This window comes from Heterocephalus glaber, unplaced genomic scaffold (genome assembly GCF_053883595.1).
Source record: "Heterocephalus glaber isolate CG9 unplaced genomic scaffold, H.glaber_assembly_v1.0 deba00000347, whole genome shotgun sequence".
Taxonomy (NCBI): domain Eukaryota; kingdom Metazoa; phylum Chordata; class Mammalia; order Rodentia; family Bathyergidae; genus Heterocephalus; species Heterocephalus glaber.
This window is the reverse complement of record NW_028258143.1, coordinates 56713993-56734846: the sequence shown is the minus strand read 5'-3', so window position 1 is coordinate 56734846 and position 20854 is coordinate 56713993. Positions and strand designations below refer to the sequence as shown.

General features: G+C 32.6%; 1 protein-coding gene across 1 annotated transcript in view; it reads right to left on the bottom strand.

Annotated features, from left to right (window-relative positions):
- Nucleotides 1–20854, bottom strand: part of Agps (alkylglycerone phosphate synthase) — a 141790-nt gene that overhangs the window by 37019 nt on the left and 83917 nt on the right. Inside the window, exons 11-14 of the mRNA XM_004857740.4 lie at nucleotides 15837–15964; nucleotides 7240–7291; nucleotides 3310–3386; nucleotides 1346–1458 (exon numbers count right to left, since the gene is read on the bottom strand). Of these exons, the coding sequence (XP_004857797.4) occupies nucleotides 1346–1458; nucleotides 3310–3386; nucleotides 7240–7291; nucleotides 15837–15964 (370 nt within the window). The remainder of the gene's footprint in view (nucleotides 1–1345; nucleotides 1459–3309; nucleotides 3387–7239; nucleotides 7292–15836; nucleotides 15965–20854) is intronic.

The window sequence follows — 20854 nt, the reverse complement described above, 5'->3', positions numbered from 1 at the left end:
TTTAAACATATAAGGAAAATTTTTTTAAAGTTTCAGTCATTAATATTTAAGGCTAGAGCAGATACAAAATATTTCAACTTAAATCTCCTTAATTACTTTTCTTCTGAGTCGTACCATGTTTGGAAAGGAAAAAAGCCTTTTAATCATATTCATATAACTTAGAAACTAAAAAATAGGTACATGTAGTGCTAAACTCCTTCTGGGAAAGAAAACATGCACATTTCAAAAATTTGCACAGAAAAAGATGACTTGAATTCCAAGCCACTCGGTCATTAAATGTATTTGTGTAACATAATTACTTTAAACTAATTTAGCTAAAACACTGTAATTCCCAAAAAAAGGTACTATGGGAAAAGAAAGGGTGAAAGACTAACAAGCTTTATCATTTATTAAAGAAATTAAAACACACTTGCCAATTTCAGAATAGGATAAAACTGATTAATTTTTAATACTCAAAACAGTACAAAAATGAACTAAAAATTAATTCTAAGAATACCATATTTAAATTTAAACAATCCTAGAAGTTGTATATAAGAAAGAGACATAAAAGAGGGGCACTCAAAAATACATAGCTCCAAATTGATTTATTTTTTTTAAAGGGAGGGAATAGAGCAGAAGTAAGTATTCATAGAAAACTCACACTAAGAATAATGTATATGATATACTTTAACCCCTGAAATAAAGATGGTTAATGATTAGTATCTAGAAAACAGTTTATGTCCTTAAAAAAATAAAACTGTAGTCCTGATAAATGGCATTTCCACTATAGTTCTCATCTATCAATCTTATAATCCATCAAGCAGATGGACAAGAACCACCCTGTCATTACTCAGCAGGTTATATATGTGAAATGTTTTCTGTTTCTTTATACCAGGACAAAACAGTAAGTGACAGGGGGTGGAGTATAGATAATTAATCAAATATCATGGATTAAACATAATTTGCTTTTAAAAACACTCTAATAGCATGTTTTATACACACACTATTCTCACTAAAGAATAACATGACGATGAATTTTTTCCTATTTTATTCTAACAACATATAACATATATCACAATACTGGTATTAGTAAAAAAATCTCCTAAACAATAAAATACTTAATATACTAATATATAGACAAGACCAATATACATCAATCTAACTTACTATAAATTTTAGAAATAAACCAAAATAATATTTTAAATTTACTATCATAAACTACCACAAATTTAATACTAAATTCAAATTAATAACTGCATGGAGACAAGCAAACTACGTGGAGACATTAATGCCTGGTACATTAATATATGTTTAAAGATATCATAATTTTAGATTTTCTCTTGATATTATGAACTTAAAACCATACCCAAATTTTGCAGCAATATCATATACTTGTTTTTCATGTTGAAGAACCTTCTCGCGGTCCCCCTCAAACAATAATGTGGCTACACTTAGCTGATTTGGATCAAATCCCTTAAACTACAAAAAAAAAAAAAAGTAAAACATTATTATTACAGGTAAGTTTTATTTTGCAAAGTAGCAAATCAAATTACCTTTTCCTTTTCTCTCTGATCAAAGCTCTAGTACACCAATTTCTTAAAAACTGCGCTTTGAAACTTTACATGTCAATCAACAAGAATGCTTTCTGCATCTATTCAAGACATTACAATGTAACAAACCTATACAATACAGGAAAAACATCTTTCAAAGTATGCTATGGTGTTAATCATAATGACACTGGCAAGCAAACACAAGGAATAATTTGTCAGAATTTTAATTATAATAAAGAATCAATTAAAAATACAAAATTGATAGGCGAAAGTAGAGTATGGGAGGGAAAGTCCAACAATATCCCTATGTAGCAATGATAACTTACTAAATAATATTTTTTCAAAAGAAATCTTGTGCATAATATTAAAGAAGTCACTTAATCTAAACATACAAATTCATTATGAAAGCATGTTAAGAAAAGAAAGATACATGCTCCTGAATGCAAAAACTAAGTATTATGATAAACCTGTCAATACTGGCTCAAATTAATACTAGCTTATTCCAACTCTAATGGACTTTTATACTTTCTAAAATAATAAAAAGGTAGTTAGTGATGGTGATGACAAGGAAACTGAATAACAAGAGGGGGGAAATGGACTTACAACAATTACATCAATTTAATTTTTCAAGAACAAAAAGGTCATTAAAAAGAATTAGATACACTAAAATGGAGTGCATTTCTTGGATAAGTACTACATAGATGTCTTAGGCATGGCAAATCAATGTAAGTGAAGAAAGAGTTAATGGTGGTGACACAACTGGATGGCAATTGGGTAGCAGGAGGGAAGATTAACTTAGATATTTATCTCTTATAAAATTGAAATACATTTAAATAATAATACAGAAAAAAATTTAATTTTCATATAACACAAAACAGAGATGGAGAGGCAAATGGCCCTCATCATACCTGGAGAAAAGGAGACCTTTCTAAGTTTAGAAGCAAATAATCACAAGAAAAGAGATGAAAATTAGAAACATTACCACTAAAATAGAAAACTTCCTATTAGACTAGAAACATTTACTTACGAAATTTATGACGATGAGCATCTAATAATTTTATTAGTCAAAGGGCCCATAGAAGCAAGGTGCCCAAAGTACCAAGAAGAAACAAGAATCTGCCATCCTGGCAAAATAACCATAAAAAATTACATATAAAAAATATAGATGTGTTCAGTCTTACTGGAGTTCCAAGAAACATAAATGAAACTAAAATGCTATTTTCCCTCAGCTAAATTTAAAGCATAACACAGCAAAACAATAACAACAATAACAACAACAACAACAGCAACAACAACAACAACAAAAAACCCATGTTTCTGCCGCCTGCCTCTCAAGCACAAGGTCCTGAGTTTGCTCCCTGGTACCAAAAAATAATAATAAAATAAATAAATAAAAACCCCCAGATGCACTAACAAAGCTACAACAAACAAAAATGTCACACTTGTTTTTCTAATGTAGTACAAGTTAGTATAACCTTTTAGGAAAGCAATTCAGCAATCAAAGGCTTAAAAAAGTCCATACTCTTAGAAAATGTTATAAGCATAAGACCATTCAATGCAGAATTATTTTTAGAAACTCCAAAACCAGAAAAAGGAAACTTCTAAAATGGAATGCAAGACTGACTTGATAAAATATTACTCTAACATAAAAAAATAGTAATTATAAAATGTATGCAGCAACACAGAAAAACATCCTTATAATGGGTGAGTTTGAGAAGGCAGAAACAAAACTAACACAGTATACTGAACATTTAAAATCTTAGCATATAAAAATCCTTACTTTTGTAATATAGAACTTTTTTAATCCATCCAAAAATGATGTAAAAATAGAGGAAACCTGAGGTTTAAGAGCATGACCTATAAGAGAAAATATTTACATATTAAATTATTAACAAATTCTGTTTTTTGGAAAAACAAAAGGTTATTTCAACTTAGTAACCTAAAAGTGAAAGGTTCTATGACTTTTTAAATATATTTATAAAGGCATATATATACTTTTCTTTCAAAAGTCACAACTTTTTATTTACAAAACCTATTCTTAGCTCATTAATTCAAATTACTATATGTAATTAATACTATATGCAGTTGAGGTTTATCTTTCAATGATACAGTTTGTACATAATAAAGCTACTTCATTAATTTTTATTTTATAAGAACATCCAATGGTGGCTAGTTTTACTTTCTTTTTTAACTATACAGAAGCCATTCAGAACTATAACCAAATATGGAGTTGTTGCAAAGTTTAAGGTTGTTTCTTAATTAATTCTTAACTCATCCAGAATTCTTGGCATAAAACTAGCAATTGCTTCCTTAATCACTCCCAGAGAGTTAAAATTGCCAAAATAACATAAATGGTGTTTCAGAGTCTGTTAAATTAACATCTTTGCCTGCAGATTAAGCTTAATTGAGTGAAAACCTTTTACTGTTTTCTCACTGTTTCCAGAGAGCAGCAACTTCTCAATCCCCATGATTGTTACACTGAAGAGTCACACATCTGGCTGTGGTGCTATGTGCCTGATTCAGAAAAATCTGGCTTATCATTTATACAGAATTTTTATAAAGAATTTTAAAGTCTTTAGTAAACCTAAAATGTCTCCAAATAAAAAGTTTATTTTTAAAAAAGGCTTTAAAGTTTTGGGATTTTGCTTCTTTTAAAGTTTAGGACCTTCCTTTAAAAAAATGCAAACAGTAAACAAGCTGTTTTTACAACAATAACTTCCTGGTAGTCTTTTTTCCCCAATCTATTTTCAAAATTGAGAATCTGAATCTGTATTTACTTACCACAGTTTTGCTGATTATAAAAGGAAGCTCTGTTACATAAAAGACCAAGTAATGTAAGTCTTAACCAGAGGCTAAGAGTTAGATATTTATGCTATAACTGAGCCACAAAAATGAAGCAACAATCAAACAAAACAAACTGCAGATTAGAGAGATCAATCTAGCAATCTTCTTGAGCTCCTGGATCAAACACAAAAGATCTGTAGGTTTTGTTTTCTATTCTAATCTACCAGAGATGCTTCTCCAGCATAACCAGTGGTTTATTTATTTATTTGGTACCAGGGATTGAACTCAGGACCTTGTGCTTGCGAGGCAGGTGGCGGAACCACTGAGCTAAATCCCTGGCCCCCAACCAGTGCTTTAAAAGATACCATTTCTAGCATGTATAAAGTCAGGAATAATACATCATCTAAGCATTCACCTCCTGTACCAAATAGAACTAATCTACATAAAACAGCTGGAAATAAATAATATAAATGTGTGGAGTATGTGTTGTGTTCTTGCAAAAATGGAAATTATCTATACTACATACAAAGGTCTTCTAACCTACATCTCTTTGTATAATGCATAAAGACTCCAAATGTTACTATTGTAATATGAAATAATCCTTACATGTAAATGTTCACCATAACCCTTTGACATTTATGTGCATAATTTCCTTTTTACTAGTGGGAATTAGTCACATATATTGGCAAAATTGAGCCAACATGAGCTTTGAAGAATAAATTATTGTGAGAGTGATACTAGTTTTTAAGTAGGTCAAGCATTTGCATTAGCTAGAGGATATTACCTTTAATGTTTCTTAAATTAATGTTGCTATCAAATTAATAACAGTCTAAATACATTCCAGGTAGTGTGTTTTATATTTTACAGCAAGCTAGTTTCCAAATTTACTAGCTGGACAGTTTGAGAGGGAAACTGTATGTTAATTATATGTGAGTATGTATGCTTCAAAGAAGTGCTCTGAGACAACAGAAAAAGTCTTGGGCTTCGGAGTCACACAGATGGAATTCAATCTCAGTTGTACTAGAGGAAGTGGAGATATTAAAAATATTAACAACTAATAATGTAGCCTGTACCTTACAAAGTGATGAATCAGCAATATGGCTACCTACAGAGTGCTGGTACCCCTTGTGAACCGCTATTCTTTTGGTTGCTAGATCATAAAGCCACGATGATAATTTGTTGATGGAAAGGCTTCAAAGGACACTTAGGAATGAAAAAGGTTACAGTCAACCAAGAAGCATGATCAGATCTGTATGACAATGGTGGCTCAGTAAAGGGCAGAGGGAGGGGAAACACAATCAAGACTAGGACCTACCACAGAGCTAGAAGGGAGTATGAAAGCATGCTTTTAGGTATACTAATGAGAATCGGAACAGGAACGAAAGCCAATTATAACTAGATGCCAATGATAAATAAATATAATAAATAAAATATGGTCAAATTATAGCTAGTTTTACAAATGTTGCCGTGTATAACGTAATTTACTACAACAATGACATGTGAATAATAACATGACTCTTAAGACCTACACGCCTGAATGCAGGCCCAAACACACAGAAGGCATGATTTGCATTCAAATATCTCATTATTTACAGGACACATTTACTTCTAACTTTTGTTTATCAACACTATAGCATTTTGAAAGTAATTTACTTAAAGAACTAAACAACTGTGACTTAGAAGAATTTAATTTAAAAACTAACTCTGGATATGTTATGAATCTGACTTACTTAGTTTATATATAATTATAATCATTTTCCCTAAATTAAAGTCTAAACTGCTCTTAGATAGGACAATCAAAATCTTCCTGTCTTAGCCTTTAGTACTTTTACTGAGAAATCATTACCATAATTTCAGGAACTGTTTTGAGGGTATTTAAGTTCTATAGAATTAAATTCTAAAGTAAATTTCAGCATATGAAAAGTTTATGAAAGCAATAAAAATACAACTGAAAACATGATTAATAAGTGTCAGAAGTTGAATAACTTAGCCAAAATAGAAAAAGAAAAATGTTTTGAGACACAACTGCCTAATGAATTCCCCACCCAAATATCCCAATGCACTTTAGATATAACTCACTGTAATATCTTTTCCCCCAGAGCACCATTTCTACTTCTATACTACTACTTAATCCATCCAATCAACCACATCAAAATCTGGGAGTTGTCCTCAACTCTTCCCTTTATTTAACCTTCCATATCCAGTTGGTCAAGTGAATTTTTAAAAAGTCTATGCTCTCTACCTCCATTACTACTTCTTTACTCAAAGTAAGTTTATACCCCAAATTTGCCTCTTACACTGCCTCACCTCCCAGCATCTCTTCCATGTCTATATCCTTCTAATCTATCCTCAGTGACACTGCCAGAATGAACTTTCTAAAATGTAGAGGTGACTGATATCATTCCCTCCACAAACAAACCCCACTGCTGACAAGATAAACTCTAAACTTAAATTGCAAAGCCCTAAATGGCCCATCCAGCTTTCTCTCATATAACATCCTTTATTTACCCTCTATTTGAGGCACCCACCCCCACGCAGAGCACTGTACAATATGCTACTGTGGCTAACAACTTCTCAGTTTTGCTGACAAGCAAATAAATTTGGTAGCAGAGAAAAGACAATCTCTGGCAAACCTCCAACTCACTTTTGAAGATTGAGTTAAACCATAAACCTCCTTCAAAAGCCTTTTTTGGACTCTTCACCCCTTAGTTTGAATAAAACCAAACAGAATGAATCCTTCTTCACTAATGGTACCCAGTGTAGCTGCCTCTCACAGACACCCAGCGCTGCTGTGCTCATCACCTATATAACTGTCTCTCCTTGCTGGATGGGGTCATCCCAAAGGGCGAGGACTTTGGTGCTCATCTTTCTAGCTTTGCAAGTTTCAGTACATGAGAAGATTCTAAAATCACCACTTAACACTTACCAAACTGAAACTGCTGGTTGTCCATGAGGCGGATAGATGCGGGAGCACATCTCTGTTTTAAAAAGGAAAAGATAACAGTACTCATTAAATACAGTAAGAACCTAGACATGTAGAACATAAATGTCATTTTTGTACTTAAAAGATCAAGAACTTAGTTCTAAATATTACAGAAGAATCTTAACCTTCTATACAACTTCATGAAGACAAATAAAACATCAGTGGCATCTATAAAATGTATAGAGAAAGCCTCCATACATAACAGAATCTCAAGAATTATACCATTTACGAACAGTATTATATTAAGGTCTTATATACATTTAAAATGAGGAACTGGTGGTGAAAATGTCCATGTGCCAAAAGCACTTTAAAAATTATCTGCAATGTCTTTATTGACAACTCTAGGAATTTTTCCTTCTTTTTACTCTTTCTTACAATCTATTTTAAATAGAAAAAGCATTCAGAGAGTGTCCAGATTTCTAAGTCCTTTCAAGGTTACTTGCATGAAAACAGAACAAAACTGTGAAGAATAAGATTATCTGAAGAATCAAAAACTACACCACTGTTGTATTTATTTAGGCACTTGCTAAAAGTTGCAAGGAAAAAAAACTGAGGAAAGCAGACACAGGTTGAGCATTACTAATCCAAAAATCTGAAGTCTAAAATGCTCCAATATCCCAAATATCTTAACTGACTTGCCACACAAAATGTTTCAACTTTTGGAACATTTTGGATTTCCAGACCAGGGATGCTGAGTTGATAAAATCTGTGCAAACATTTCCAAGTCTGAAAAACTCCCAAATCTGAAACATTTCCCATCCCAAGTATTTTGGACAAGGCATAGTCAACCTGCACTCATATTAATTTTGTGGTAATAAAATACTACAATACAAACGCTAAAGTTCAAGTTAGCTCCAATTTTTTCATAAAATTAAAGTGGGCTGAATCTCAAACAGGATTTTAATTTTCTATGCAAATTTAAACATGGCTAAAGTTGTTCAAGAGGTTGCTTTTAGACCACAAAAGTTTGACAAATTCCATAAACTTTTAAACATTTATATCTTGTCATATTTATCAATAAAACTTATGTCAATACAAATTTGAGACTCACTCAAAATAAAATACACACCTTAAATACATTAAAACATTTTTATTATCATTTGCTTTTAATTGAACAAATATTTCTTATAAAAATACAAATTTTATTTCACTCAAGAAAAAGACTAAATATGATTCTAACTTTGAAGGCTACGCTATTTACTCTCCTTTGATTCTAAAGACAGAATAATTCATTTTTAAAAAGCCACTGCCAAGCCTCAAGAAACAGTATTAGGTTATCCTACATGTTAATCACAACTTTACATTTTAAAGAATCCTATGCTTTCCAAGCTCCTGTCCTATGTCTTTATTTCATATAAGCAAACGGCCCTGTCAGGGTAGCAGAACTGGTATTACCCCTTTTACACATGAAAACACAAGAATCAGCAAGGTTAAAATATTTGCCCAAGGTCTGTTCCCTGTTAAACAGTAAAGACAAAAGCAACACCAAGATATCTGTTAGATGAGCACCATTTCCATTGTCTCACACAACCTCCAAAAAAATTATTTAAGACACATACTGTACATAGCTTTAAATTTACATGAGAAACAAAAATTACAGGAAAATCATCTTATTATTCTGTAGTCTTATTAAAAGTAAAATAGTTTAAATTTACAACCTGAGTAATTTCAAATATTGATATAAAGGTATCTTTGTAGTTTGGATAAGGCTTCTAAAAATGTTCCCAATTTCCAAAATACTAAAAGAAAAAATTTTTTTTCACATCTACAAATCTGGAATATTTTAAATAAAATGAGCACATCAATTTCTAATAGAATACACAAAGCCTAATTACACCAGGTTTCGTTTCTTCATTTAGTATAGTAAGTTTCTATTGGTACTTCATCTCTAAAACAATTGAAATATAATATGCAGGTCTTAATTAAAGCTTGGTTTGTAAACATTATCCTCAAAATATATTTTGAGGATAACTGGGATAATTTGATTACAGAATGAGCACTGGTTAGCATTAAGAAGTTACTGCAGTTTCTTAGAAATGATAATGTTATTGCAGTTAAAAAGAAGAACACTAGGGCCGGGGATTTAGCTCAGTGGTTTTGCCGCCTGTTGTGCAAGCGAAAGGACCCGAGTTAGATCCCCAGTACCAAAAGAAAAAAAAACAAAAACAAAAACAAATAAAGAAGAACACTTTTCTAATTTTTAGGGGATAGATGCTAAAATATTTTGAAGTTAAATGTCAAGATGTCTGCAACTTGAATTCCAATGGCTTAGAAAAAATATATATACATACATAAAGAATAGAATAAAAAATTGTTCAATATACAGGGTGATATAAAAGTGATCACTGTACTATTCTTTCAAATGTTCTGCTTGCTCAAACTTTCTAAATTAAAAAACTAGAAAAATAAGAACGTTTCATGGAATCTGCTAAACCATACAGACACCATTATTCAATTAAACTGTGATTTTTAACTTTACAGCTGAATCTCACAAACTAGTCATATATACTAGTTCATCTGATATACCATTACTATTTATATTGAGATGGCACAGTTGATGATAAGAGACTAATATTAAAAAGAAACTAAAGATTTTTGTTTTGTTTTGTTTTAAAGTGGTTAAACTAAGTTGGTTTTAACATTAAACTGGTTTTAACATTGACCTTTTTTTTAAAATTATCAAATTCAAGCCAAGAGCTTCAAAGTTTCATATTTTAATAGTGCCAGGTTTTTCAGACATTAATAAATGCAGTTTTTCAATTAGTTTTATAAGTAAAGCAATAAAATTGAATAATAACATCTAGGTGAGTTTGTGATCCTCTGGCAACTGACAATTTGTAGATCATTATATATCATCCTAAATAGACAAAAAGTTTGTTTAGAACTTGAACTAGTCATCATTGCAACTAATTAAACAGAAGTTCCTATAATCAAAAGATTAAAATACTGTTACTATTGTTCAATAAACACTCAGAGTTATATCTAGAGTTAAGGTTAGGTTGTTTCTATTGCTCTAAAACTAATTGAGTAGCTTTAAAAACTCAAAAGATTGCTTTTTAAAGTTAGAAAGGGCATAAATTCTAATAACTGGAGCTCTAAATTCACTTCCATGCTATTCCAGTACACTGGTTTGAGACTACTGTATTCCCCAGACAAGGGGAAAAGGTCCTTGAGTTAAAGTGACCCCTGCTGGTAGGTGATCACAACAGGAGAGAATATTTTAACGTACTTTAATAGTAGATTAATGTCAAATTCAAGAAATTTAACACAAATTGTTTACAAACTTTAGAATCTCTCATGTCATCTAACTTGTAAATAAGTTAACTTTATAGTAAGTAAATAGTCTGAAAAGTTTTAAAGACTTATAGACTAATTAATAAATATTAATATCTTTATTTTAATTCAACAAAGAATAACCACACTGGTCTCAAATGTGGGTATGACTAAGTCAAATTGCTGCCAATTTAATTCCCTTAAGGATGCTACAGTTAGGAATTTACTTAAATAATAATCTGAAAAATAAAAAAACACTTTGATTAGTTTTATTTTACTCAGTGTTAGTAGTATTCTCTGTACTAACTTAAAAAGCAACAGATTTCTCAATCCAACTATTTTATTAAAGAAAACAGTCCATATAAGAAATACATCAAAAGATTTCTGTGAAATTTGTTTTACTGGAACACATCATGGCTCTTATCTGCCAGAGAAAAATCAGAACTTAGCACTTCAAATGCGATACATTATCTGAGAAGATATCTCTCAAATGGCTAGTTACTGGCAAAAGGAATTCCATATTAACATATGTTACAAATATCTGCAGGATTTCAACTATTTCTCAGTTCTAAAGGATTAAAATATAAAAGTATAAACAGTGAATGGTTCTTTATCTCTGGCATCATGGCTAAGGAGTCATCTTTGAATTGCAAAAGTTTGTTTCTTCAAGGGGCAATCAAATTTTCTGTGTAGAATCTAGAAATAGCCCAAATTCTTGAGCCAAAAGTAGACTGTCTACTTATCTCATATTATATCAGAAGCAAATGCTTCAAAACTAAACCTCATGTGCAATGCTATATAAAAATTTAAAGAGAATGTATCACAGTATGTGGGTATCCTTAGTGATTATTACACAACAGGAACTATGTCTATTTAACTTGCATACTATCCATTGCACTATGTGGGTTATAAAATTAAGAACCCAGTAACTCATGCAAGAGATGATGACAAAATTAACTAATTTTAGAAGTTCCGAAAAGATAAATCTTTTGAATGCAAATTTCTGGAAATTAAAACTTAAAATTAAATCTTAAAGACAGATTCTTCCTCTGACTTATTAATCATAGTTGATGTAACAGATAAAATCACATACTATTTAAGATTATTGGTATCACTGGCTGGCCATATTGGAAATAACATTGGTTTATAGCTAAGGGGTCTATAGTGTAAACAAAAACTTTCTCTTTAAAAGATAATTACATCTTAGTTTTCAAAGATTCAAATAATATATAATACGTGTGGTTATTTTCTTCCACTTCATTTAGTGAAGGATCAAAGTTAGGCCAGCTTCCTAATTATAATTTACAGCTTACGAAAGGTAAAATAACTTGTTCTGAATAGCTTCTGGTAGATAGCATATCTTAAAATTGTCCTCATTTTGCTGCATCACATAGTAAAGAATCCAAATAACCAAGCATTTGACTAGGGTTATTTTTTCTGCTTCAGAAAGAGCAAAATATCTAACACACACACACACACACACACACACACACACACACGATTTAAAATGACAATTCCATTTCCTATATGCAACAAATATTTCCAAGAATTACTCCTGAATATAAAAGTTTTAATTATTTTATAAGGTATATGTTAAAGAATACTTCTGTCAATTTATTTGAATCCCTGAAGGATAAGATAAATTAAATTTTCCAGAACAATTCATGAACTATGTATTCAAAATTACATTCTAAAGTTACTAGAAAAAAAAAAACCTCACAGTCTAAAACTGATTACAATAAATGTTATGGAAGGTAGAAAAGGCCATTCTTGTCAAAAGGTAAGGAGAGAAAAAGCTACCTTTTAACCTACAGTTCTGAAAGCTTAGTTCTGATACTGAGAAAGACAGTTTGCAAGACAATCCATCCCAAATACAGATCCAGTTTGCAAGACTAATCTATCCCAAATATAGATACTCTTGCCCTTCTAGAACAAATGCTCATCTCCCAATATCACAAAGGAATAACTCTTAAATTTTTATTGAAAGCAAAAAACAAAACCCCATAAACTTTGAAAAACTGCTTTTGAGTTTATTTCAACATTTCGTTTTCCCTTTAAACTTTGTAAAGACATCACTGCTATTTCCAGATAAATGATAAAAGGGAATAAAATAATTTATCTGATACTGATATTCTGATTTTAAAAACAGCATGTTTTCCCAGCTTGTGAAGCTACAACAGGAAATCTGTTCTCTGAGAAATCTTAAAAATCACTTACCCATCTACTGAGTAAAGTTGGAGGCAAAACTGGATTGCCACTTATGAGAAAGAATCACATTAATCTTCCACTAAATCTTCCTTTCTAGTTCCTCACAAGGCAGTGAAGTATTGAAAAGAGGACAATTCCTCACATGGACAAAGATCAGATGAGAGACCTTAGTAGAATTCTTCTGCTGCCAGTGTAAGGTTGCTTAATTTACTTCCTTCAGTAAGAACAGTAATGAAAATATACAGAGAGCCCACTTTGCTATTTGTGAACAATCATGCATGCTCCTTTCCAAAAGATACTCATCCAAAATTGTTTCTCATTTCAAAAGCAAGTTGAGTCTGAAAATATTGCAAAAATGGAAGTGCTATGAAGTGACAGTGAAGAATTAGAAGCTGCCAACTCATTATTCAATCAAGAATTTGGCACAAGCGTAAACCGTGTACCATCTATTTTAATGGATCTTAATTCTCCTGCTATCATCTGAAATTCCAAATCCCAAATTGAACAATGACTAGTGCCAAAATCTAATAATTTTCTTACTTTTTCTGCCTGAGAATACTGTTACAAAGAAGAGCAGCAAAAATTGTCTCACTTTTTACATATAAGATTTGTACATTCTGTAAACTGATAGGCAAATATTCCTAAAGCAGTATAAAATCATCCATCCATTTTAACATTAGTGCCTTTCTACATGTACATTATAAATAAAATATGTAGGTTCCCAAAATAATGTAATATCCTCAAATCACAATAACTGTTCTTAGCAACTGTTTCACGAATAAGAGAAATATTTGAGAATAAACTATTATCTATCTGAATTTTTAATCAAGTAAGGCAGGCTTTCTTATCCACCGTATTTGCCCAGAAGTTGTTCATTCCAAGTACAAAAAACCAAACTGTTGTTTTTTTTTTTTTTGGTACCGGGGATTGAACTTGGGTCCTTGCACTTGCGTAGCAGGCGGCGAAACCACTGAGCTAACTCCCCAGCCCCAAACTGTTTTTAACTATAGTATACAAAGGTGGCACTTTCTAACAATTGTTACTTTTATTTATTCTGAGATATAGATCCAGTATAGGGTTTGTTTTTGTTCATTTGTTTGGGTGTGTGTGTGTGTCTGTCTGTCTTGCAGAATGAAACAAGGGCCTCCAATATGCTAGGTAAACACTCTAGTTTCCATTCTTCCAGATATTAACTCACACGCAAAACCATAAGGTTCTATAAACGTGGGTTTTTTTACTTCCAAATACTTAGGATAGCTTAAACTTGATGTTACTATAATCTCCTTGGTCTTTAAGTGATGGAAAATTTCACAAACAAGTATCGGTACACTTGAACTTTGCTGCTTAAGCATTATTTTAGTATAATAAATATTATTTACTTCTAGAACTTATCTCCACATTTTCTTTAATAATTCTGTTTTGAATATTATTGCCTTCTATCACTCTAGCAAATATGATGTAGTATTCACTATGCCAACTCCACAGTCATAATATAGTATCTCCTAAAGTTCTAGTAAGTTAGGAGATCTTACATAAGGACTTCTACTGTTAACATTTACTTCTGCTGTAATATAACCAAAGTACGAAGTCTAGAACAGTTCACTTCAGGACCATATGTCCTTTTGAATCTTCTCCCTACCCCAGGAGACAGGCAATTAAGGGGCCTCTGCCAAGTCTAGCAATCTAACTGATAAATAACTAAAGCTACTTGAAAATTATAAAATATAATTGTTAAATTAGGTGATCATATACCTAGACTTCTTAAAAATAGGAAACTGCAAGACAGAATAAGCGTCTCAGGAAAACTGAAGCCGGGCACGGTGGCACATGCTTGTAATCCCAGCACTCGGGAGGTTGAGGCAGGAGGATTACGTGAGTTCAAGGCCTGCCTGGGCTACATAGCAATACGCTGTCTCCAAAAACTAAAACAACAACAACAAAAAGCAAAATTGAGCATATGCAATAAAGAGCACTTGAAATAGTATACATATAGGTAAATCTAATCTTTTTTTTCAATTTCTTTAAACATTAATAGTGGCTGTCTTGGGATGGCGAGAAATAAGACTCTGCCAAGATAATATGGGCTATTTGCTTAACAGTTTTCCTTTGCCTCCTTGGGTGTTTCCCTCAACCCTGCTCTAGATGTCAACCAGGAAGCTGATTTACAGGGATCACATCAAAAATCTCCCTTGCCCATAAGATTCTAACTGAGCATAGTGGATAAGAAGTATTAAAGAATTCTAGGAGTTTAAAAAAAGCAAGAAGAAAGAGCTTAGTATATTATTCCCTCAACTTCCTTCCTGCTGAGAAATATTGCAGTAAAAATTATGTATCAACTACTGCAGGTCAAACAATAAACAAATGCCTAAAGAAACACAGGAATTCCACACTAACACAAAAAACTGAATACAGAAATAAGATTACATGGCATTATTAAGTTTCTTTAAAAACACTGATAATCTAACTTCTTTAAATAAGGTAAGAAAAAATGGAAATTCTTTCTAGCTTACAGCTAAACATATTGTGATATATGCTTTACTGTACTATATTACTTAATAGCTTAAATAATATTATAAAACAAGGCACAAGTCAGGCAGTACATTCTATGAATTAATGAAGTTTGATTACCTATATTTAACTGCTAAATTCTGGGGCATATGATAATCAGCCATTACTTCTAATTTCAATAAATGTCTTATGATAAATATCATGTCAATTAATCACAAAATATTCAAAAATACTTTAAGAAACATAATACTCAAGTGAATCATTCAAATGACCATCAATCCAAGTATATACTTTACCTTGGCTTAAAATCATACAGCCCTCTTTAAACCAAGAACTAGGTATGATAACAATATAATTACTGAAACAAATTGTAACTGCACTTAAAGGGATGATATTTTACAATACTATCTTTTCATACAGAACTGGGTAAAAACCATAAAAATATAACACAACTAAATATGAAGATTACTTATGACATATCACAATTATGCAGTAGAATTTTTAAAATATAAATATGTGTATCTTCTTTTCCTTTTTTTTTTTTTTTTTACCTGTTTTGCAATTTCTCTTAAACAGGCTACTCCTTGTTCAAAATTAGGGAAAGCTACCGAGCCATACTTTTGGTATTCAGGGGTTGGTCTGATTTTTATTGTAGCTTCTGTTATTACACCAAGAGTTCCTGAAAAAGAAGGGGGAATAATCCAATATATCACATGACAAGTTTCTATATCATATTTAAATCTATTTAATCTATTTATTAATTCATTCTAGTATTCATATTTAAATCTATTTATTCTATTTGGGGAATAAAAGCTATTCATGTTTTCCTAGATAATTGAGCAAATTTTATAATTTCTAAAAAAGGTTTTAGAATAGGCTTTTCTTAGTTATGTATAAATATTTAAAACATTTTAAAGTAACTTTTCTCCAAGAAGGTTACTTTTAAATGGTTTTTAAAGTATTACAACTTACTAAAAGACAAAAATATTTGGGAAAACAACAGATTTTTACCTCTCATATGTGTTAAGACAGATTATTCCTTGATATGTGTGCCTAATTTTATTGTGAAAACAATTTACTGGGGCAAAAAGAATGCAACCTTCTGGAAAACTTAACATGTTAAAAGAAATTTGAGGAAATATTACTATCCCTTTTTTCCTTAGAATACAGGAAAAGACAAAAGCATAAGATGTCCTTGTAAGAAACATAAAAAGAGATTCAGAGACAAGTTATCGTAAATATCTAGCACAAGAAGATCACCAATGAAACATTCTTTTATTACATGGAGAAGCAAGGGATATGAGAGAAGGATAAAAAATAAGTTAAATGTAGGCACATAACCTAAATATGCCAAAATATTTGAAGAGATAGAATTAAAAAGCAATATATTCAACAAAGCTAAGCTTTCCAAATTAGTGGTTTCTGATGTAGAAATGGCAGAAGTTAATATTATCAGCATTTTCAAAGAACCATTTAAAAAGTGTAGAGAGAAATCGTAGAAACTGTAGAACTTACTTACAAGCCTAGAAATAAAAATATCACAAAAGTCGAAGCTACCAATAGATTTATGACCTACCTAGAGCAATTTATCAATGTACAAGACAATATTAAAAACTTGTATGAATTCGTGAAAAGTTAATTACATTAGATCACAATATATTACCCACAGATACACATGACTTCAGACTGAGATTATACAATATGATCCTCTCATACCATGTATATCATAAAAGCTCTGCAAGTTTGGTACAGTTAATGGAAAAGATATCTTGTAAAATTTAAAATACAAAGTTCTCTTTTGTTTTAGTATCTCTGACATATAATTTAGACATAAAATTCACCTAAAGCACAGAATTCAATGGCGCTTACTATATTCACAAATATATAAAACAATCACTATATTCTATGTTCAGACCATTTTCATCTCCTCCCCAAAAGAAAATTACCCATTAAACAGTCACATTCCATCTTCACACCCACAACCTAGCCATAGGCAACCATCAATCTATTTTCTGTCTATATGGATTTCCACACACTGGAAATTTTATATAAAAGCAACCTCAAAATAAGTGCCCTTGTGACTGGCTTTTCCAATTACCATGTTTTCAAGGTTTTCCCACATTACAGCACATATTAGTATTTCATTCCTTTTAACTGCCAAATATTATTCTCTTGTATAACTCATTCTGTTTATTCATTAGTTGATGGACATTTGGGATTCCACTTCTTGCCTACTATGAATAGGTATGCTGCTATGAGTATATGTACAAGCTTTTACGTCCACATGCCTTCCATACTCTTGGATATATAACCTCAAGACTTTCTTAATTTCAGAAAGTATCTTTGATTCTATTCCATACAAAACCTGGCTGACATGGCCAAGAGGCAGAACTCACTTTTTGGTCTCAGCCACAGCTGGTGGTACAAAGGTTCTACCTTCAATGGGGCACACTGATAACAGGGCAATCAGGTATTTAAGGGTCCCATTTGTCCTTGACATTGCTTGCTATGAGCTGCTTTCTTGACAGAAAAGCAAACTTGTATGACTTACTTGCCTTCTCCACTTGGTTTCAGCTGCTAAAGCAGGGGTGTCATTCATAAAGAAACATGCCACTATCACCACCCCATCTCCAGAGCATGGGTTCAAAGAACTTTTATAGAGGGAATAACAGGCCATAAGACAGCTCCTAAGTGCATTCCAAAAGAAATTACTTCATTTGCAACAGAGAATGGAGGTTAACAATACTCTTAAAAACAGTGAAGGTTGGTATAAAAAAGGTAATTGGGAGAGCACAGGTAGGTTTATTGGAGATAGAGGCTAAACTGTGGGTTGTCTAATTAGCCTGGGAAAGGGACACTGGAGAGTCAGTCAGTCCCTCTCTCTCGATCGTGGGTATGTGTGTGTGTGTGTTTCTGTCTCTGTCTGCCCGGTCTCCCTCCCTCCCTTTCTTCTTTATACACACACCTATATAGCTCAAACTGTCCCTTCTAGAGTCTGAATTTGACTGGATTAATCTACACAGCAATTTATGCTCCAGGGCATTACTGAAAACACTAAAACAATCATCCTACAATCAGTGGGATTAACAGCTACCTAGGTGTGGTCAGGGAAAGAATAAGAAAGCCTTGTCACACACTCATTCAAAGGATAGTGGCTATCTCACCCCAGAAAGAATGACTGCTATCAAGAAATCAATCAATAACAAATGCTAGTGCAGGGCTGGGGATTTAGCTCAGTGGTTCCATGGCCTGCTTTGCAAGCACAAGGACCCAAGTTCCATCCTCAGTACCAAAAAACAAAAAAACAAAAACAAAAAAAATGCTAGTGGGGTTGTGGGAAGAAAGGAACCCTTCTCCATTGCTGATGGGAGTGTAGACTGGTGCGACCACTGTGGCAATCAATATGGAGATATCTCAAAAATCTAGGATTAGAGGTCCCATTTGACCCAGCTATTCCACTGCTAGGTATCTTCCCAAAAGAATTAAAAGAATCATACCACAGCGATATATGTGCACCCATGTTTACAGCAGCACAATTTGTAATAGCTAAAACTTGGAAACAGACCAAATGCCCATCAACTGGAGTCTGGATAAAGAAGATGTGTTTGTTTTTTTATAAAATGGAGTACTACTCACCTATAAAGAATGAGAAACTAGAGACATTTATGGCTAAATGGATGCACACTGAGGCCATACTCTTAGGTGAAATAAATAGGACCCACGTGTAAATACCAAATAGTTTCTCTGGTGTGAAAAACTAAAAGTGTAAATAAGGATCAAAATGTATAATTGATAATGTGAAATAGGAAGAAAAGGTCTAAAGGTGTAGGGGAAATGAAAGAAGGGAAAAGAAAAAATATGAGAAAAGGAAAAAATGGAAACAAAGTCTTTGTAAATAGGGAAGGGCAGAGGAGGTGAAGGGAGGGCAGGGGAATAGGGAGAGAATAAGAAACAAGATATGTCATGTAAAGGTACAGGATCCCAACGATGAATGTAACTGTACTATATACCTAAAATGTACCAATAAAATTAATGGAAAAAAAAAAAAAGGATGGTGGCTATATCTTAAGAATCCATCCCTAAAAGAAAAAGAGTATTAACACTGCAAAGGGAAAAGGCAACAGACCTCACTAAAATAAGGTAGCCAGTCCCTAAACAAATAACCAAAAATAAGAAGCTCTGGGGAAAGGGGAATATAATGAATTGCTTCAATACGTTATTGAAAATACTCAGTTTCTAACAAAAAAGAAATTCTGACACATAAAAACAATAATGTATGATCTCTATGCTACAAGGGGAAGCAAACAGAAACTCCTTGAAGTCATCAGGTAAAAGGGCCGAAAACCAAGACCAGACCAGGCCACAATAAGCCCTTATTAGGGGACTAGATCTGCCGGGCTGTCTCTGAACAAAGGAGAGACAAAAGCAATATGGCCAGGATAGGGAGAGTCTTTTATAGAGACTGGGGTGGGGTTTGTAGGGGCTGAGGCGGGGTTGAGTGAGGTAGTGACTAGGGAATGGAGGAGCCTGTGACGTCACTAGGTGGTAGGAGGTGAGCAAGTATTAGGTTACTCTCTAGGCGGGAACAGGGGCATGCTGGGAAGAAGGGTTTGTTCTTTGGTGGGAGCAACCATCTTGGCATGACATCACACAGGGGAGGGGGCAAGGCACCATAGGAAGAGGGCAGCTACTATATATAATAGCTGCTGAGGTAGTGGGAGACCTATCAGAAGTGACTACATGTCAGATTTTAAAAAGACTCCAAAGTACTCACTCTAAATGTCCTCAAAAGACCAGGATAAAACATGATTTTAAAAGTAACGAAAGGTATGCTGGTAATGTCATGTCAATAAAGATTATCAATAAACAGATTGAAATTATTAACCACTTAACAGTTTACCCCAAGCACAGTTTAGTCAGAATGCAGCATATTTGTTTACGTACTGACTATCCTGAGTATTGTGTGAGCAGGTAACATTTCAACCAGTTGACTCTCGTATTGAATAAATTTGATAAAAATTCTCATTTTTGTATTTCTTATTATCTTATAAAAATTAATGAAGGGCTGGGGATTTAGCTCAGTGGTGCTGCCACCTGCCTCGCAAGCGCAAAGTCCCGAGTTCAATCTGCGGTATCAAAAAATATATATATTAATGAAAAAATGCAATTTTTGGCCATCCTGTATTTCAACTGAATTTTTAAGTGGTTAGTGGAACTGAGTAGAAATCGTGGAGTTGAAAAGTATAGTAACTGAAATAAAAAATTCACTAGAGGGGTTTCTCAACAACACATATGATGGACACAGGAAAGACCAAACCTGAACATAGTGACAGAAATTATGCAATATGAAGAATGAAAAGAAAAACAAAAATAAATGGAGCCTCAAGAGAAACTGAACAACTACTGAATACATAAATATACGTATAATGGAAGTTCCAGAAGGAAAGAAGAGAGAATGGAATAGAAAAAATATTCAAAGAATGGCTGAAAACTTCCTAACACTAAGTAGGGTCCATATAAAAATATCCATGAAGAAACACAACATAGTAAAATGCTCAAAATAAAAGAA